Below are 15,911 nucleotides of genomic sequence, written 5' to 3'. Positions count from 1 at the left end.
GGTCACCAGTTAACCGCCCCCAGTTAATGTTTGAGCCCACGGCCACGGCGCCTTGAGGTGCTGCAGTCACTGCAATAGGGGGGTCCTGAGCTGCTCCCCGCAACCTGGGCTGCCCCACACCGCAGCCTGGAGGTGAGGAGCCCCCCCCGCATCCCACCCCTCACTGAGGGACTTCATCTGCAGGTGGGACCCCCAGGGATTGGGGAGGTGGTGGTGGGGGGGGGGGAGCTGAAGTCTGACCACACTGCTCCTTGCTCGGGGCAAAGGGGCACGGGGCAGTGGGGACACGCGGGAGGCACTGAGTGTGGGGCTGCGGATTGGGGTTGGGGGGGGGGTCCTTGGCTTTGCTGCTGCCCCTCCAGGGCCCAGCCTGGGGGAGGGGAGATGGGGTGCTTGGGAGGGGGGACGTAGGGGTCCCCCGCATCTCCCACCCCCCCACATGCTGAGAGTGGGACACGGTTGCAGCCAAGAGGGGGGGGGGGGGAATGGGGGGCGAGACACTGCGCCCTGATGGGGGAGAGGGGCTGGGGGGACAGATGGATGGGGAGCGGGGGGGGGGGGTGAGCAGCCAGAAAGGCAGGAGGGCAAACGGCAAAGAGGGAGGAAGGACAGGGGAGCGGATGGATAGGTGGATGGACGGACGGACGGATGGACGGACGGACGGACGGACACACGGATGGAGAAGTGGACGTGCGGACGGACAGCCGGGCAGGAGGACGGACAGATGGGCGAGAAGCCGTGCGGACACGGGAATGGGTGGACGGACGGACGGACGGACGGACGGATAGGGCAGAGCGGCCGCCAGGCGGCACCGCAGGACCGCCACCCCCCGGCTCAGAGCGCACGGGTTGGGGACGCGGCCGGGAGGGGCGCAGCTGTGCCAAAATCGCAGTGTTTGACCCCAGGGCACCTCGCTGGGGACGGGACCCAATGGGGACGGGGGGCGTCCCGTGTCCCACGGGTGTCCCACGGGTGTCCCGTGCAGCTGCGCACCCCAGGCTTGGCACAGGAATGGGGCACATGGAGCTGCATGGGGGCCGCTATGGGGCGGTCACGCTGCCGCCTCCATGGGAACGTTGCTCCGTTGGACCCACGGTCGATATCCCCCCCCCCCCCGGCTGCCCTCCATCCATCCCATCCCCTCCATGGGGAGGGGAGGGGGGGGGGTTCACCACCGCCCCCCCACCCCATCCCCACGCAGGGATCCCGCAGAAAGGCGCACGGGAGCCCACGGCCAATGGAAGTGCTTTAGTGTCAGCTCCTACCCGACCCACAAAGTCCTGGGGAGGGGAAGGGAGAGGAGAGGAGAGGTGGGGAGAGGGAGGGGGGGGGTCAAACCCTCATCCGTAGCTGTGGGGGCTGTTGGGGTTCATGGGGGACGAGTCCTGGCGGCCCGGGCGGCCCATCAGCTGCCATAGGCGGTGGCTGAGGTTCTGCACCTGGCACGTGCCCAACACGCAGCCCACCCGCAGCGGCTGAGCGTGGCGCAGCCGAACCCCGAGGTGACGTCGACCCCTTCGCCCCGTGGGGTGTCGGTGTCTGAGCCGTGGGGTCAGCTCGGGGCCGTGCCATAGGGCCGGTTTGGGGTGCATAGGGACGACGAGATGTCCGCGCCGGTTGGGTTGCAGCCTAAGCGGGGGGTCCCCACGAGGGGGCGGTGGGTGGCGGTGGGGTACGCGCAGAACGGCTGGGGGGGGTCTCCCATCCGGGGGTTCCCTGCAAGAGAATGGCGTGGGGTCAGTGGGATGGGGTGGGCTGCAGGGTGTTGTACCCCACACCCCCATGCATGTGCCCCATAGTCCGTCCATCCATCCCCCCCCTCCTCCGGCTGCTCTCTGCCCATGACCGTGACTGCATCCCTGGCCCAGCTCTCACCCTTCTGCCCCCCCCCCCCCTTCCTTACCCCCTCCCAGCACTTGTCCATCCTCTGCCCTGATCCCGCACTGGTTCACTGCCCCTGGGAATCTGCAGAGGGTGGGGGGAAGGGGGGGGGGGATGTGCACAGGGGACACTGGGCAGAGAGTCATCCCTGGGACATGGCACCTGCCAACCCCCCCCCAGTCAGAGACACCACCTCCCAGCAGGTGTGGGGGTACGGGGGGACCCCACGGGCACATCTATGGGCACGGGGTGACCCCACGCACGCAGGCACGTTCCCCCTTCACCCACCCGTGAACACACCGTCACCCCTGACCCACACCGCACACCCACGTGCCGCGGTGCGTGCAGCCACGCACGCACACCATCGCCCCACACACGCAGCTACACGCATGTCCAGGCATGTGCACACCACCTGACACGCGTGTCCCCGCGTGTGCGGCCGTCCTCAAACCCCACACGGTGCACACGGACAGGCGGTGCCCCATACACACCCATGGTGCCCCCTGTGTGCGTGCAGCCCCCAGCACCCCTCAGCCCTTCCCACTCAGGCTCAGGTCCCGCTCCCTCCTGCCCCGCGCTGTGCTCCATGCATTAACCCCATCCCTATCCCTATTCCCCATCCCCTGTCTCCCATCCCCCACACATCCCCATCCCATCCCAGCCCCGTTCCCCCTCCCCATCTCCCATTCCCCATATCCTCATCCCCACCCCATCTCATCCCCCGGCCCCATTCCCCATATCTCATTCTCATCCCTATCCCAATTTCCCATCTCCCATTCCACCCCATTCCCATTCCCCATCCCCCGTCTCCCATTCCCCATATCCTCATCCCTATTCCCATTCCCTGGTTCCATCTGCTATCTTCTATTCCACTCCAACCCCACTCCCCAGCCCCATCCCCCATACCCTATCTCCCATTCCCCATATCCCCATCCCATCCCTATCCCTATTCCCCATTCCACCCCATCCCTGTCCCCATCCCCCAACAGATATTTCCTATTCCCCATCTCCCATTCCCCCCTATTTCCCATTCCCCATATCCCCACCCCTATTCCCATTCCCCATACCCCCATCCCTATCTCCCATTCTGCATTCCACCTCATCTCCATTCCCCAACCCCTATCTCCCATTCCCCATATCTGATTCTCATCCCTATCCCAATTCCCCATCCCCCATCTCCCATTCTCTGTATCCCCACCCCATCCCTATCCCCATTCCCCATCCCAGTTCCCATTCTCCGTCTCCTATTCCATCCCATCTCCCATTCCCCATATCTCTATCCCTATCCCCATTCCTCACCACATATCTCCTATTCCCCATCTCCCATTCCCCATTCCCCCCTATTTCCCATCTCCCATATCCCCATCCCTACTCCCCATCCCCCATATCCCCATTCCACACAATCCCCATTCCCATCCCCTACCTCTACCCCCATTCCCCACCAAACTCCTCCTTCTCCCCACCTCCCATCCCCCCTATTTCCCATTCCCCATATCCCCATCTCTGTCCCCATTCTCCATCCCATCCCCATGGGATATAGGCTGTCCCCTACCTCCCACTCCATAGATCCCCATCCCCATATCCCCATCCCATTCCCCATCCCCATATCCCCCAATCCCCATATCCCCCCCATCCCCATGTCCCCATGTCCCCCGTCCCCATGTCCCCATGTCCCCATGTCCCCATATCCCCATGTCCCCATGTCCCCATGTCCCCATATCCCCATGTCCCCATATCCCCATGTCCCCATATCCCCATGTCCCCATATCCCCCATTCCCCGCCCCACTCCGGGGCTCCCGCAGCACTTCGGGACCACCACAAACGGACCCGTGGGAGTCCCCCCCGTGTCCCCTCCACGCACCCCCGTTGCGGGGCGGTGCGGGACAGCCTCACCTGTGCTTGGGAGCGCGGCCGTGGGGCAGGGCCCGGCCGTGGGGCAGCTGCAGCGCGCACAGAGCGAGGGTGATGCAACCCAGCGCCGCTCTCATGTTGAGGCCGGGGCGGCTGCTGCGGGGTGAGGAGAGAGCGGCTCAGGGCCGGGCGCGGATGGGATGGGATGGGATGGGATGGGATGGGATGGGATGGGATGGGATGGGATGGGCGCAGCTCGGCTCGGATCTGCACGGTTGGACACGGTTCGGCTCAGCGCAACGTCCACGAGAGGCTCCGGGGGTCCCAGAGACGGAGCTGCGCTGATAGCTGCGCTGTTCCCCAGTGCCCACCCCGCCCCGTGCCGTGCCGTGCCCGGTGCCACCCGTACCTGCCCGGTCCTGGTCCTGGTCCCGGTCCTGGTCCCGGTCCTGGTCCCGGTGCCGGCTCCTCTCTGAGCCGCTCTCTCTGCGCGCTGCCGCTCCCCTCCCGGCCCAGGTTAAATATCGCCGGGCGGGAGGAGCAGCGGGAGGAGCCACGGGGAGCGGGGCGGCACGGCTCGGCACGGCACGGCTCGGCTCCTCGGGGTCTGGCACGGCTCGGCTCGGCTCGGCCCGGCCCGGCTCGGCCCGGCCGGGTGTGGGGTCGGGTCCGCTTCTAAGCCGGACCTGTGCGCCCTGGAGCACATAGCGGTGCCGCGTCCCGGAGAGCTGCGCCGAGCTGTGCCGCCTTCAGCTGAGCCCCAGGGAGCCGTGCCGGGCCGAGCCGTGCCAAAGCGAGCCGTGCCGAACCGGGCCGAGGATCGGGGAGCTGCGCCCAGCCGTGCTGTGCCAAGCGGTGCCAAACCGTCGTGGTGAGGATGGGATGGGGGTCCCCGTGGCACCCCGCGTGCCCCCCATCTCAGCCCCAGAGGGCCGGGAGGTAGAGGTGACTGCGTGAGCCTGGGTGGGACAGCGGGGCTTTGGCTATTTTTGGCTAATTAATGTCTGTTTAATTGCAAAAGGGGGCGGGGAGGGGGGGCAGCCCTGCCTATCCTTTCCCATGGGGGTGGGATGGGGATGGGATGGGGATGAGGGTGGGGATGGGGGTGGGAATGGGGTGGGGATGGGATAGCAGTGGGGTGGGGATGGGAATAGGGATGGGATAGGATGGGAATGGGATGGGGATTGAGATGGGGATGGGAATTGGGATCGGATGGGGAGGGGGTGGGGATGGGAATTGGAATGGGATGGGGATGGGAATGGGGTGGGGATGGGAATGGGATGGGGAGGGGGTGGGGAGGGAATAGGATGGGGATGGGATGAGGATGGAGATGGGATGAGGATGGGGATGGGATGAGGATTGGGATGGGGATGGGATGCGATGGGATGGGATGGGGAGGTGGGGATGGGATGAGGATGGGAATGGGATGGGGATTGAGATGGGGATGGGAATTGGAATGGGATGGGGATGGGAATGGGGTGGGGATGGGAATGGGGATGGGAATGTGATGAGGATGGGGATGGGATGGGGATTGGGATGGGGATGGGATGCGATGGGATGGGATGGGGAGGTGGGGATGGGATAGGATGGGAGTGGGATGGGGGTGGGATAGGTTGTGGATGGGGATGGGGAGGGGGTGGGGATGGGATAGGATGGGATGGGAATGGGTTGGGGATGGGGATGAGGGTGGGGATGGGGATGTGAATGGGGTGGGGATGGGATGTGGAGGGGGTGGAGATGGGATAGGATGGGAATGGGATGGGGATGGTATGGGTAGGGGGTGGGGATGGGATGGGATGGGGTGGGATGGGATGGGATGGGATGGGATGGGGTGGGATGGGATGGGATGGGGTGGGATGGGATGGGATGGGATAGGATAGGATAGGATAGGATAGGATAGGATAGGATAGGATAGGATAGGATAGGATAGGATAGGATAGGATAGGATAGGATAGGATAGGATAGGAATGGGATGGGGATAAGGATTGGGGTGAGATGGATGGGGTGGAGATGGGGATGGAATGGGATGGAGATGGGGATGGAGATGAAGATAGAGGTGGGAATGGGATGGGATTGGATAGGGGAGGAGATGGGGCAGCACGGTGGCAGCAATGGGCACAGGAGCGGGCAGCACTCAGCCTGACACTGCTGCAGGAATCCATGCGTCGGGTGGGAGAGCACCGAAACACTGCACTGGAGCGGTGTCAGCCACCACCAGGTGAGTTAAAGGGAAAAATTGAGGTATAAGGGGAAAATGTGTCCCCAGCATCCTCAGTGCCCCGCGTCCCTGACGTCCCCAGTATTCCCAGTGCCACCGGGGTCCCCAGGCACCCTGTGGGGTCACAGGGATGGAGTGAAATCGCAGAGACGGAGGGATGGGATGCAGTGATGTGGGGACACAGGGATGTGGGGACACAGGGATGTGGGGACACAGGGATGGAGGGGCATCACACAGACATAGGGACGCAGGGATGCGGTGACATGGGGACATAGGGACCTGTGGGGATGTGGTATGTGGTGCCCTGCCCAGGACATCCCTGAGCTGTGGCACTGTCACCGGCCCTGTAGGGTCCTGGAACACGACCCAGGGGTGCTCTGAGTGCAAAGCTCATCCCCGCCCCCCTACGCATCCCACAGCTGTGTCCCCGGCACTTCATCGTGGGGCCATGGGATGATAGAATCCCGGGAACGTGGAATCATGGGGTGGTGGGCTCATGGGTTATCCCAAGCCAGAAAGGATCCACCAGGATCGTGGCTCCAACCCGTGGCCCCACACCCCAAAACCCGCTCCCTCCAGCCGGGACCGCTCGCTGGGATCGGACCCGAGGAGCGCCCTCCGCTTCCCAAGCCACGCCCCCTCCCAAAAGCCACGCCTATTTCCTCTTACAAGCCACGCCCACTCCCCCAAACCACGCCCACCCAGCGGCACGCCACGCCCCCCTCCCACGAAAAGCCACGCCCCTCTCCAAGTAACCTCTCCCACCCCCTTTCCCCCAATGGCGGCGCCGTGGCCACGCCCCCTTCCCCGCGGCTTCTGCGCAGGCGCAGTGCGGGCGGGCCGGGCCGGGCGGCGCGCGGGGCCAAGATGGCGGCGGCGGGGGCGGTGCGCGGGCGGGCGGGCAGCGCGGCGGCGGCGGACGGGCGGTGAGCGCGGCCCTCCCCGCGCGGCCCGGCCCGGCCCGCCGCCATGGCCCGCCTCGCCGACTACTTCGTGCTGGTGGGCTACGACGCGGAGAAGCGCGGTGAGCGGGGCGGAGGGGCCGCAGGCCGCGCCCCACAGACGTGGCGGGGAGGGCCGAGGGGTTGGGGCTGAGGGGCAGCGGGGCCTGTGCTGGGAGCTGGGCCTTCCTCCGTGCGGGGTTTGGGCCGAGGGCTGCGGGGAGGGGCTCTGGAGGCACGGGGGGGCCGCAGCCTGTGGGCTGTGGGGGGGAGCGGGGCTGCGGCCTGGAGGCTCCTGACCCCGGCCTACCCTGACCCCGACCCCGGCCTACCCTGACCCTTATCCCTGCCTGACCCTGAGCCCGGCCTACCCTGAGCCTGAGGGGCAGATCGCCATTACTGCCCTGGGCGGGGGGGGGGGACGGGACGGACGACAGCTACAGCACTGCATCCAGTGTGGGGCTCCCCAGTTGCAGGCAGACTGGGAACTGCTGGAGAGAGCCCAGCTGAGGGTGAAGAGATGGTGGGGGCCTGGAGCACCTCCTGATGAGGATAGGATGAGAGCCCCGGGGCTGTGTGTGTGAAGGAGAGAAGGCTGAGGTGGGTCTGAGCAGTGCTGGTGGATATGTGAAGGGTTGGGGGTGAGGAGGAGGGGGCCGGGCTGTGTTTGGTGGTGCCCAGCGCCAGGACAAGGGGCAGCGGGCACAGATTGGAGCCCAGGGAGTTGTGTGTGAGCGTGAGGAAGAGCTGTGTGCTGTGAGGGTGGCAGAGCCCTGGCACAGCTGCCCAGCGAGGTGGGGGAGTCTCCTTCTGTGCAGAGATCCAAACCTGCCTGGATGCTGTGTGTGCAGCTGCTGGGGGGAGTAGTGGGGGGGGTTGCAGTGGGGGAGCTGTATAGAGGTCCCTTCCAGCCCATCCTGTTCTGAGGTTGTGTTACATGAATGCTGTTGTTTGTGGTGCTCAGTGCTGTCACGCTGTGGGATCCAGCTGCTAGAATCAGTCCTGCAGTCCCAACAAGCTGTGTGAGTAGGAGGAGCTCTGGGTTCATGCATGGGGGTACCCCACAGCACTACTGGACCCAGAGCAGAGCATCAGGAAAGGCCTTGGGCTGCAGGGCAGGGCCTGTCCAGGAGCCACAGCGTTGTCTGAATGATGGTGAGGTGGATTTTGTTGTTGTCTCCCCAGTTCTCTCAGTGCTGCAGCCCAGGTGAGGATCCAAGGAGCGTGGCTCTGGTGCCCTCAGGCTGTTCCCATGCAGCAGGTGGGATTCAGGCTGAACTCTGTTGGCTGGGACACGGCTGCTCGGTTTCTGGTTCCTTTCTGTGCTGCCTCTGAGCACGTTGGATGTCAGGAAACATTTCCTCTAGGAAAAAGAGTTCTGGAAGTGCTGCCCAGGGAAGTGGGGGTGTCCCCATTCCTGGAGATGTGGCACTTTGGGACACGGTGGGATGTGGTTGGATTTGATGATGTTAGAGGTCTTTTCCAACCCGAATGGGTTTGTGTTGGTCCTGCCCTGGGATCACAGCTCGTGCGTGGCGTCGTTCAGGACGTGTCTGCAGAAGGTGCTCTGCAATGAAGGCATTGATGTTGGTGGGATGTTACAAAGGAGACCTCAGAACGGGTGAGCTCTGTTCTGCTGGCCTCAAGGTTTGTGTTGGAAGTTGGAAGTGTCATCTGTAGGGCACAGAACGGTGCTCACTCGTGTTATGTCAGTTTGGATCTTGGCACAGCAGGGCTGGAGGTGTGCAGGGTCTGTGGGGTGTTTGGTTGCGTGCTGAGGACAGACAGACAGACTGACTGACTGACTGACTGACTGACAGCTGAACGTGGCAAAGCTGAGGAGCTGCTGCTGCAGAGCCTCCCTGAGCATCCATCTGCTGCAGAATGCACACCCACGTGTCTGTGAGCAGCTCTCTGACATCGGGGGTCAGTCTGACAGTGTTTCCTTCCCTCTGGATTTCCTGCACCCCCTCCCTGAAGGCAGCTTTTAGATAAGGCTGGGAGGAAGGGCGCGCTGCTCCCCTCTGCCTGTGACTAATTGCTGTACAGGTTGGGTCGGTCTCAGGGCTGCACCTCCCCGCCCCGCACAGCATCCACAGCATGGAGCTGCTGGGAGGGAGCTGCCCTCCAGCCCCCCAGGCAGGGCTGGGAATGGGCTCTGTCCGTGCCCACCTCTGTGTGCTGTGGGGTTGGGGAGCGTGCCAGGACCCCAACAGCCTCGTGCCATCACAGAAACTGAAAGCATGCGGAGCTGCTGCGAGGCCGTAGAGGGGGCAGGAAAGGAAATGGGGTGTGTGGGAGCCCGGCATGGTGCCCCATGGGGAGGGTGGGGCTCTGCATGGAGCTGGTACCCAGCTCCCTGTGGGTATTCATCCCATAGAACTGCCATGGCTCGTGGTGTTCTGACAGTGGTTGAGCTGAGGTCTCTTGGTGCTCGCGGTTCTCTCTGTGCAGAGTGGTGGCTGCTGTCTGCCTGCTGTGGCTGGGGGGGGCTCCGATCTTCCCCATGGTCTGTGTGGGTCTGGGAAGGAGCAGCATAGGTTGAGAATGTGTCTAGCATTGAGCAAGGGCTCATCGCTGGCTTTCTGTATGGAGCACAGCTTGAGGCCTGGCCCCGCACTGGGTGGAGTTGCTAGCGGATGTGCCATGGGGTGGCTGTGGGGCGGCTGCTGCCATCGTCCCAGGGGTGGCTGTGGGGCGGCTGCTGCTGCCATCCCGGGGGTGGCTGTGGGGCGGCTGCTGCTGCCATCCCGGGGGTGGCTGTGGGGCGGCTGCTGCTGCCATCCCGGGGGTGGCTGTGGGGCGGCTGCTGCCATCCCGGGGGTGGCTGTGGGGCGGCTGCTGCCATCCCGGGGGTGGCTGTGGGGCGGCTGCTGCCATCCCGGGGGTGGCTGTGGGGCGGCTGCTGCCATCCCGGGGGTGGCTGTGGGGCGGCTGCTGCCATCCCGGGGGTGGCTGTGGGGCGGCTGCTGCCATCCCGGGGGTGGCTGTGGGGCGGCTGCTGCCATCGTCCCAGGGGTGGCTGTGGGGCGGCTGCTGCCATCGTCCCAGGGGTGGCTGTGGGGCGGCTGCTGCTGCCATCGTCCCGGGGGTGGCTGTGGGGCTGCTGCTGTTGCAGGACAGCCGCTTGCTGCTGGCAGTGGGATCTCACTGCGTGCTGCCGCGCGCGGCCCAGCCAAGTGAGTCATCATTTGACTCAGACGCAGCGGCCGCTCCACGCGCGTGGAAGCCCCATCCATTGAACCAACCTCCAGTGGTTGCTAACAGTGAGCTGGGTTTGCCACATCCACGTCGGGGGGGAAGGACGGCTCCGTGTGTGCGTGCACTGCTGCCTGTCTGACTGCAGCACCCCTGCGTGGGGGGCAGCCTGAGGGGTGCGCAGCCTGGAGGAGGGAAGGCTGAGAGGGGTCTGAGCAGTGCTGGTGGGTATCTGTAGGGTGGGGGTCGGGAGGATGGGGCTGTAGGGTGGTGCACGGTGCCAGGACTGCAGGAGCAGCACTATTCTATGCCTGTGTGCCCAGCAGGGCCAGGCTGGTGCTGTCTGCTGCCATCCACGTGTGTCACAGTTCTGGCAGAGTGGGTGAACGTGAGGAGGAAGCACCAATTTGAAACATATGGTGCGACCAAATTCTTTCACTGTTAGTAATATTCTGTTTGCTGGCAGTGAGAGTTTTGGAAACGTATTGTTGTTGTTATTATTATTATTTGAAATTTCTCTCGCTTTTAGTTTGCATTTTTCACAGCTGAGGAGGAATCTGCAGATTTGGTTCCCGGAGAGCTTTGTTTCCCAGTTTGCAGCTCTGTGATGCTGGCTGGGAGAAGCAGCTGCGGTTTCGTGGATGCTGGAAGCAAACAAACACAAACAAAGGAGGCTCAGCCCGCATGTGGGCCGTGCCCTGGTGGTCACGATGGGAAGGGGTGCAGTTGTGAGGGGTATGGAGCACGTCTGACCTCATTCTCCCCACTTAGAGGAGCGTGTCCCTCAGGCCTGCGGTGTGGGCATCCTACCAGCTCTGCCTGCGGAGGGCTGGCTGAGGTCTGATGCATTGCCCATCTCGGGGCTGCTGACCCCACAAAGCAAAGGCCCTCTCCTTGCACCAATTCCAATCCCCTTTTGTTTGTGGCGTGGTTCGGAAGCAGCCACGTGTCAGCTCGCAGTGGGTTTGTCAGCTGCTGGTGCCTCGTGTTTGAGATTGGGTCAGCGATGCACGTTGCTTTTCTTTCTTTCTTTCTTTTTTTTCAGGATGCAGCAGGGACTTTTTGGGGGAAGAAAACGGAGCGTCTCGGTTTGTTAGATGCATCTGTGCTGTGGGTAGCTGTAGGAAGTGGAGCAGAAAACAAGCCAGGCTGCCCGCCCCTCATCGCTGCGTCACCTTCCTGCTGATGGCCCAGATAAGCTGCTTGTGATGTGCAGGGGGTGCCCTGCCCCAGCATGGGCAGCTCTGAGCTCGGCACCCAGCACGGGGCATCCGGGAAAGACCTCAGATCATGAGGTTATTCCAAGCTGGAAGGGATTCATAAGGATCATTGAGTCCAGTCCCAGCCCACCCCACTGTGCCCACTGACCGCATCCCCAAGTGCCACATCCCACGGTCCTTAAGCACCTCTGTGGATGGGGACTCCCCCACTGCCCTGGGCAGCCTCTGCCAGTGCCTGACTGCTCTTTTAGAGAAGAAATTGTTCTTCGTATTCAATCTTTTAAGGGTGGGAGAAGGTTTCTGGCATTCTTAAGGTCCTGACCTAATGCTGCTTGGTTTGATTCTCATTTAGATACGTGCAGCCAAACGTCTCATGTTTGAAGAACGGAGATGAGTGTCTGTTAGTTGAAACCATGTGAAATAAACTGCGTGCAGGACCTGGTCAGGGCTTTGGATACGTGCTGGAACAAGGCTGGGCAGCACATTCTTTGGGGTTGGGACACATTAGTGGGTCCTGCAGTGTGAGCACGCCCTGCCAGTGTGTGCGCCGTGTGCCACTGCAGGACAGTGGTGTGTCCCCTGTGGGCACAGCTGTGCCTGTTGGTGCTGCTTGGCTCAGTCTGTGTCTGGTGGGTGCTGGGTTTGGGTGTGGGGCTGTTGGAGCAGGGCCTGAGGAGGACACAGGGATGGTTGGGGGCTGCAGCTGTGTGTGGGGAAGGGCTGAGGGAGGTGTGCAGCCTGCAGAAGGGCTGGCTGTGGGGAGACCTCAGTGTGGCCTTCAGTGCCCGAAGGGGCTGATGTGTGCAGGAGGAGAGGGGCTCTGTACACGGGCAGAGTGATGGGACACGGAGGAATGGCTTTAAACCAAAAGAGAGGAGATTGAAGTCAGATGTGGGGGAAATCCTTCACCCGGAGGCGGTGCAGCCCTGGCACTGCTGCCCAGAGCTGTGGGTGCTCCATCCCTGGAGGTCATGGATGAGGCCTCAGGGCAGCCTGAGCTGGGGGGCAGCCAGCCTATAGAAGTGGTGGGGCTGAGGGGTCCTTTCCAACCCAACCATTGTATGCGTTCTGTGATTTAAGGACCCTTCCAACTCAACCCTTTAAAGTCCCTCCCACCTGTTCTGTGCTTCCATGAGTCTATGAACCTCTCGTGGGCGAGCAGGAGCCCTCAAAAGGCAGCATCTCACCAAGTGCATGAGCGTCTCCTCCCCAAGCTTGGCCTTCCCCATCCTACCCATGCACTGCCGTGGCTCCGTCGTTCCCCACAGCTCCGTCATCACCCACAGCTCCCTCCATCACCACGGAGGGATGGGCAGCGCGGGCACAGCTGCGGGCAGCGGGCTGACACTCACCCACAGACACAGCATCTCTGTTTGGAGCTGAGCGGGAGCACAATCGTTCGCTTCAGCTCCTCCTGGAGTTGCAGCAGAAGGGCTATCAGCGAGGGGTTGTGTCATCAGATTGATTTAGAAGCACCCGGAGCAGCGCGTCGTGAGACGTGCATGGGGTGGATGCTGGGGGGGGAATGCTGTGTTTGGTGGTGCTGGACTTTGTCAGGCTGCCTCGCAGGGCTGCTGCACACAGCCAGGTGATTAGGGAGGAGAGAGATAAGCTGCTGGGTGAGCGCAGTGTGGACTTAGCAGAGCTGTTTAGGAAGGAGGTCAGGCAGCGGCGCGCTGCACTGAGGATGGGCTGCTCCACTTTGCTTCCAAACACCCAGAGCGAGCCGTGTGGAAAGGGAAATAACTGTTTGATGTGGGAGTTACCCAGGGGTTGGCTGTGAGACGGGAAGCTCGCTGCCCCATGGTGACCCCAAGCGTGGGTCAGCAGTGCAGCTCAAGGAGACAGGGGCTGCTTTGCTGCATAGTGCTTTGTGCATCATAGTGCAGTGCCCATCAGCAGCAGGGAGCCTCTGCACAGAAGCCCGCTGACGTGGGGGGGCTGCGTGGGTGCTTTGTACACATTGCAGGTTAGCTCTGGCCTCAGTTTGACAGCTCCTGGTAGTTACATCTGTCCGAGATGTCAAATGGGATGAGCAAAACTTGGCCACGTTCCTGGGGAGCTACGGTGCGGCCGGCGATGCGCTCGGAGCGCGGATTAGTGAGTGGCACGGGAGCGATAACAGAGTCTGCCCCAGGCTCTGTGCATGCAGCAGCCTCGGGTTTTTTTTTTCCCCTAAAAGGCTCCCAAGCGATCCCACAGCCTTCATACAGCTGCTTGGCTACAAAGACAGGGCCTGGAGCATCTTGACTTTGAACTTCTTGACCTCACGGTGGCAGAGCCCTGGCACAGCTGCCCGGAGAGGTGGGGGAGTTTCCTTCTCTCTCAAACCTGCCTGGATGCTCTGCGTGCAGCTGCTGCAGGGAACTGCTGGGGGGGGGTTGCACTGGGGGAGCTGCACAGGTCCCTTCCAGCCCCCACAGCTCAGTGTTCTTTCACCTCTGGCCGTGCCCCAAGGGGATTTCTGCTTTGGGGAATCGCTCTTCTTGTTCTTCCCCTTCCTCTTAGCTCCTCTGAGCTACGCTCTGCGTTTGTGCTGTTTATCCTCCCTGCTGTTGCACTGTTTTTCAGCTGTTGGGAGGTTTCTTTGCTTGTTTCGCATGGTTATCTGCGTCCTCACCGTTTTAACTTCACATAGCATCTCTTACATCCCTGTGTTTGTTCTCCAAGGCGACTGAGGTCACTTGAACAGCCCTCAGCACACAGCAGAAGGAAGCTGATGCGTTTCTCTTGCCCTCGGGTTTTGTTGGCCACTTACTTCATAGAACTGCCTTTCCAAAATGTTAAACCTCTGGGAAATTTCTCGCACCGAGGATGTCAGCATGAATACGTTGGATGGTTTCTGAATGCATACTTGAGGTTTGTGTTGTGCTTTAAGTTGGTGTCTCGTCAGAATGAGCTGTTCCAGGGAAGGGTTCAGGCTGTGGCTGAGTTCAGAGTCAGGGAATTCCTTGGGATGGAACGGTCCTTAGAGGTCATGGAACCATAGAATGGTTGGGTTGGAAGGGCCCCTTCAACCCCAGCCCTGCCATAGCATGGGAGCCCCCCAGCTCAGGCTGTCCAAGGCCCCATCCATGGCCTCGGACACCTCCCAGATGGGGCACCCACAGCTCTGGGCAGCAGCACCAGGGCTGCACCGCCTCTGGGTGAAGGATTTCCCCACATCTGACCTCAGTCTCTCCTCTTTTGGTTTATAGCCATTCCCCCCATGTCCTATTGCTCTCTGCCTACATACAAAGCTGCTCTCCTCCTGTGTACCAGCCTCTTCAGGCACTGGAGGCCGCAGCGATGCCTCCCCGCAGCCTCCAGCCCCAAACCTGTGCCAGGCCAGCAGGAGAACAGATGGAATAAACCCCAGAGAACTGAATTTTGGCAGCTGAGTGCCGTGGCGCTGCTTCAGAGCATGCAGCCATCACCTTGCTCACAAGCACAAAGATGAGGTTATGCAGATCACATAGAATCCATGCAAAAGCTTTGCAGGACTCAGCAAGCCAAGGTCACAGCCTCTGCTTCTTGGCGGTCGTGGCCTTTTCAGATAGGTTTTTGCCCAGAAAAAGCTGCCACGTTTTCTCATAGGCTCTTCAGAAGTGGCTGTGTGTCCTTTCCCCTGAACAGGAAGGATCTTGCTGTGTTGGGGCAGCAGGAAGGCGTGGTGCCCATCGCTGCTGCAGTGCGCCTATGGAGTTGACATTGGTTTTTGACCTCACCACCCTCCTTATTCTTCTCTGTCTCCACTCTGCGTCCAGAGGAAGGCCACGAAAAGAGGCTGAGGGCTGAGCTGCTGGAAGGGAGCTCTACAGAGAAGGAGCTGGGGGTCTTAGTGGCCGACAGGCTGACAACAAACTAGCAGTGTGCCCTGGTGGCCAAGAAGGCCGGTGGGACCCTGGGGTGCGTTGCACAGAGTGTGGCCAGCAGGGTGGGAGAGGTCCTTCCCTCTGCTCTGCCCTGGGGGGGGGGAGCACAGCTGGAGCATTGGGTCTGATCTATCTCCAGAGGTCTGTTCCAACCCCTCCAGATCTGGGTGTCCCTCATTCTGTGACAACCCAGCTCTTGTGGGGCAGCATCCCGGATGGTTTGGGGATGTGCGCTCGGAGGAATGTGGCACAAGGCAGCTCCCCCTTAGGAAACGCCTCACAGTCAGACCCTGGGCTCCAGTCTGTGCCAGCACAGTGAGCTTATAGTGCTTGGAGCAGTGGGACGAGCACAGCTTTGGGATTTGCAGAGCTTCCAGATGGAGTGGCTGCTGGGAGTCCATGTAAATCCTGGGATTTATGGTTGTTTTCTTGGTTCTGTGGTGTGCTCAGCAGCCCCTTAGCAAGCGCTCAGTGCCAGTGTGCCATGCAGTCCCAGGGCAGAAGCTGGCCTCCAGGGGGTTTGCGGCTGCTGTTCTGCCCCTGCCATGTTTGCAGCCTCCCTGAACTGCAAAATAACCTCATGGAGGGTCTCCAGAATGGTTCTTCACAGCCCTGGCCCCTGCTGTTCAGCAGCTGTGAGCTGACAGAGCTCGTTGCCACAGCTATTTTGGCACAGCTGCGGGCGGCCGCAGTGTTGTATCAGTGGGGGATCCTCTCCCAAACAGCCCTGCTGGGGGGCACAGGGCT

General features: G+C 62.0%; 2 protein-coding genes and 1 long non-coding RNA gene across 17 annotated transcripts in view; 2 read left to right on the top strand and 1 right to left on the bottom strand.

Moving 5' to 3' along the window:
* Positions 1-1,233: 1,233 nt before the first annotated feature.
* Positions 1,234-4,228, bottom strand: ADM2 (adrenomedullin 2). The gene is made up of 3 exons (XM_040662952.2): positions 4,143-4,228; positions 3,776-3,889; positions 1,234-1,716 (listed from the first exon to the last, which is right to left on the bottom strand). The coding sequence occupies exons 2-3, from the start codon at positions 3,868-3,870 to the stop codon at positions 1,341-1,343; spliced, it is 471 nt and encodes a 156-aa protein (XP_040518886.1). The 5' UTR covers positions 3,871-3,889; positions 4,143-4,228; the 3' UTR covers positions 1,234-1,340.
* A 67-nt stretch (positions 4,229-4,295) lies between these two features.
* The window catches only part of SBF1 (SET binding factor 1), a 61,406-nt gene continuing 49,790 nt past the window's right edge, over positions 4,296-15,911 (top strand). For 12 of the 15 annotated variants that reach the window (XM_040662789.1, XM_040662807.1, XM_040662725.1 and 9 more), the window contains exon 1: positions 5,879-5,951. In XM_040662789.1, coding sequence (XP_040518723.1) covers positions 5,894-5,951 — 58 coding nt within the window. In that variant the 5' untranslated portion in view covers positions 5,879-5,893. Of the gene's footprint in view, positions 4,673-5,878; positions 5,952-6,731; positions 6,976-15,911 lie in introns of those variants that run through there. The other 3 variants (XM_040662796.2, XM_040662735.2, XM_015273039.4) reach the window with 3 other exon arrangements.
* LOC121109567 lies at positions 10,094-11,751 on the top strand. The gene is made up of 2 exons (XR_005846131.2): positions 10,094-11,385; positions 11,663-11,751. It is a non-coding gene; the product is annotated as an uncharacterized LOC121109567 (long non-coding RNA).

The sequence above is a fragment of the Gallus gallus genome, chromosome 1 (genome assembly GCF_016699485.2).
Source record: "Gallus gallus isolate bGalGal1 chromosome 1, bGalGal1.mat.broiler.GRCg7b, whole genome shotgun sequence".
Taxonomy (NCBI): Eukaryota; Metazoa; Chordata; class Aves; order Galliformes; family Phasianidae; genus Gallus; species Gallus gallus.
The sequence above is the reverse complement of the archived record's forward strand: the minus strand, read 5'-3'. Positions and strand labels throughout refer to the sequence as shown.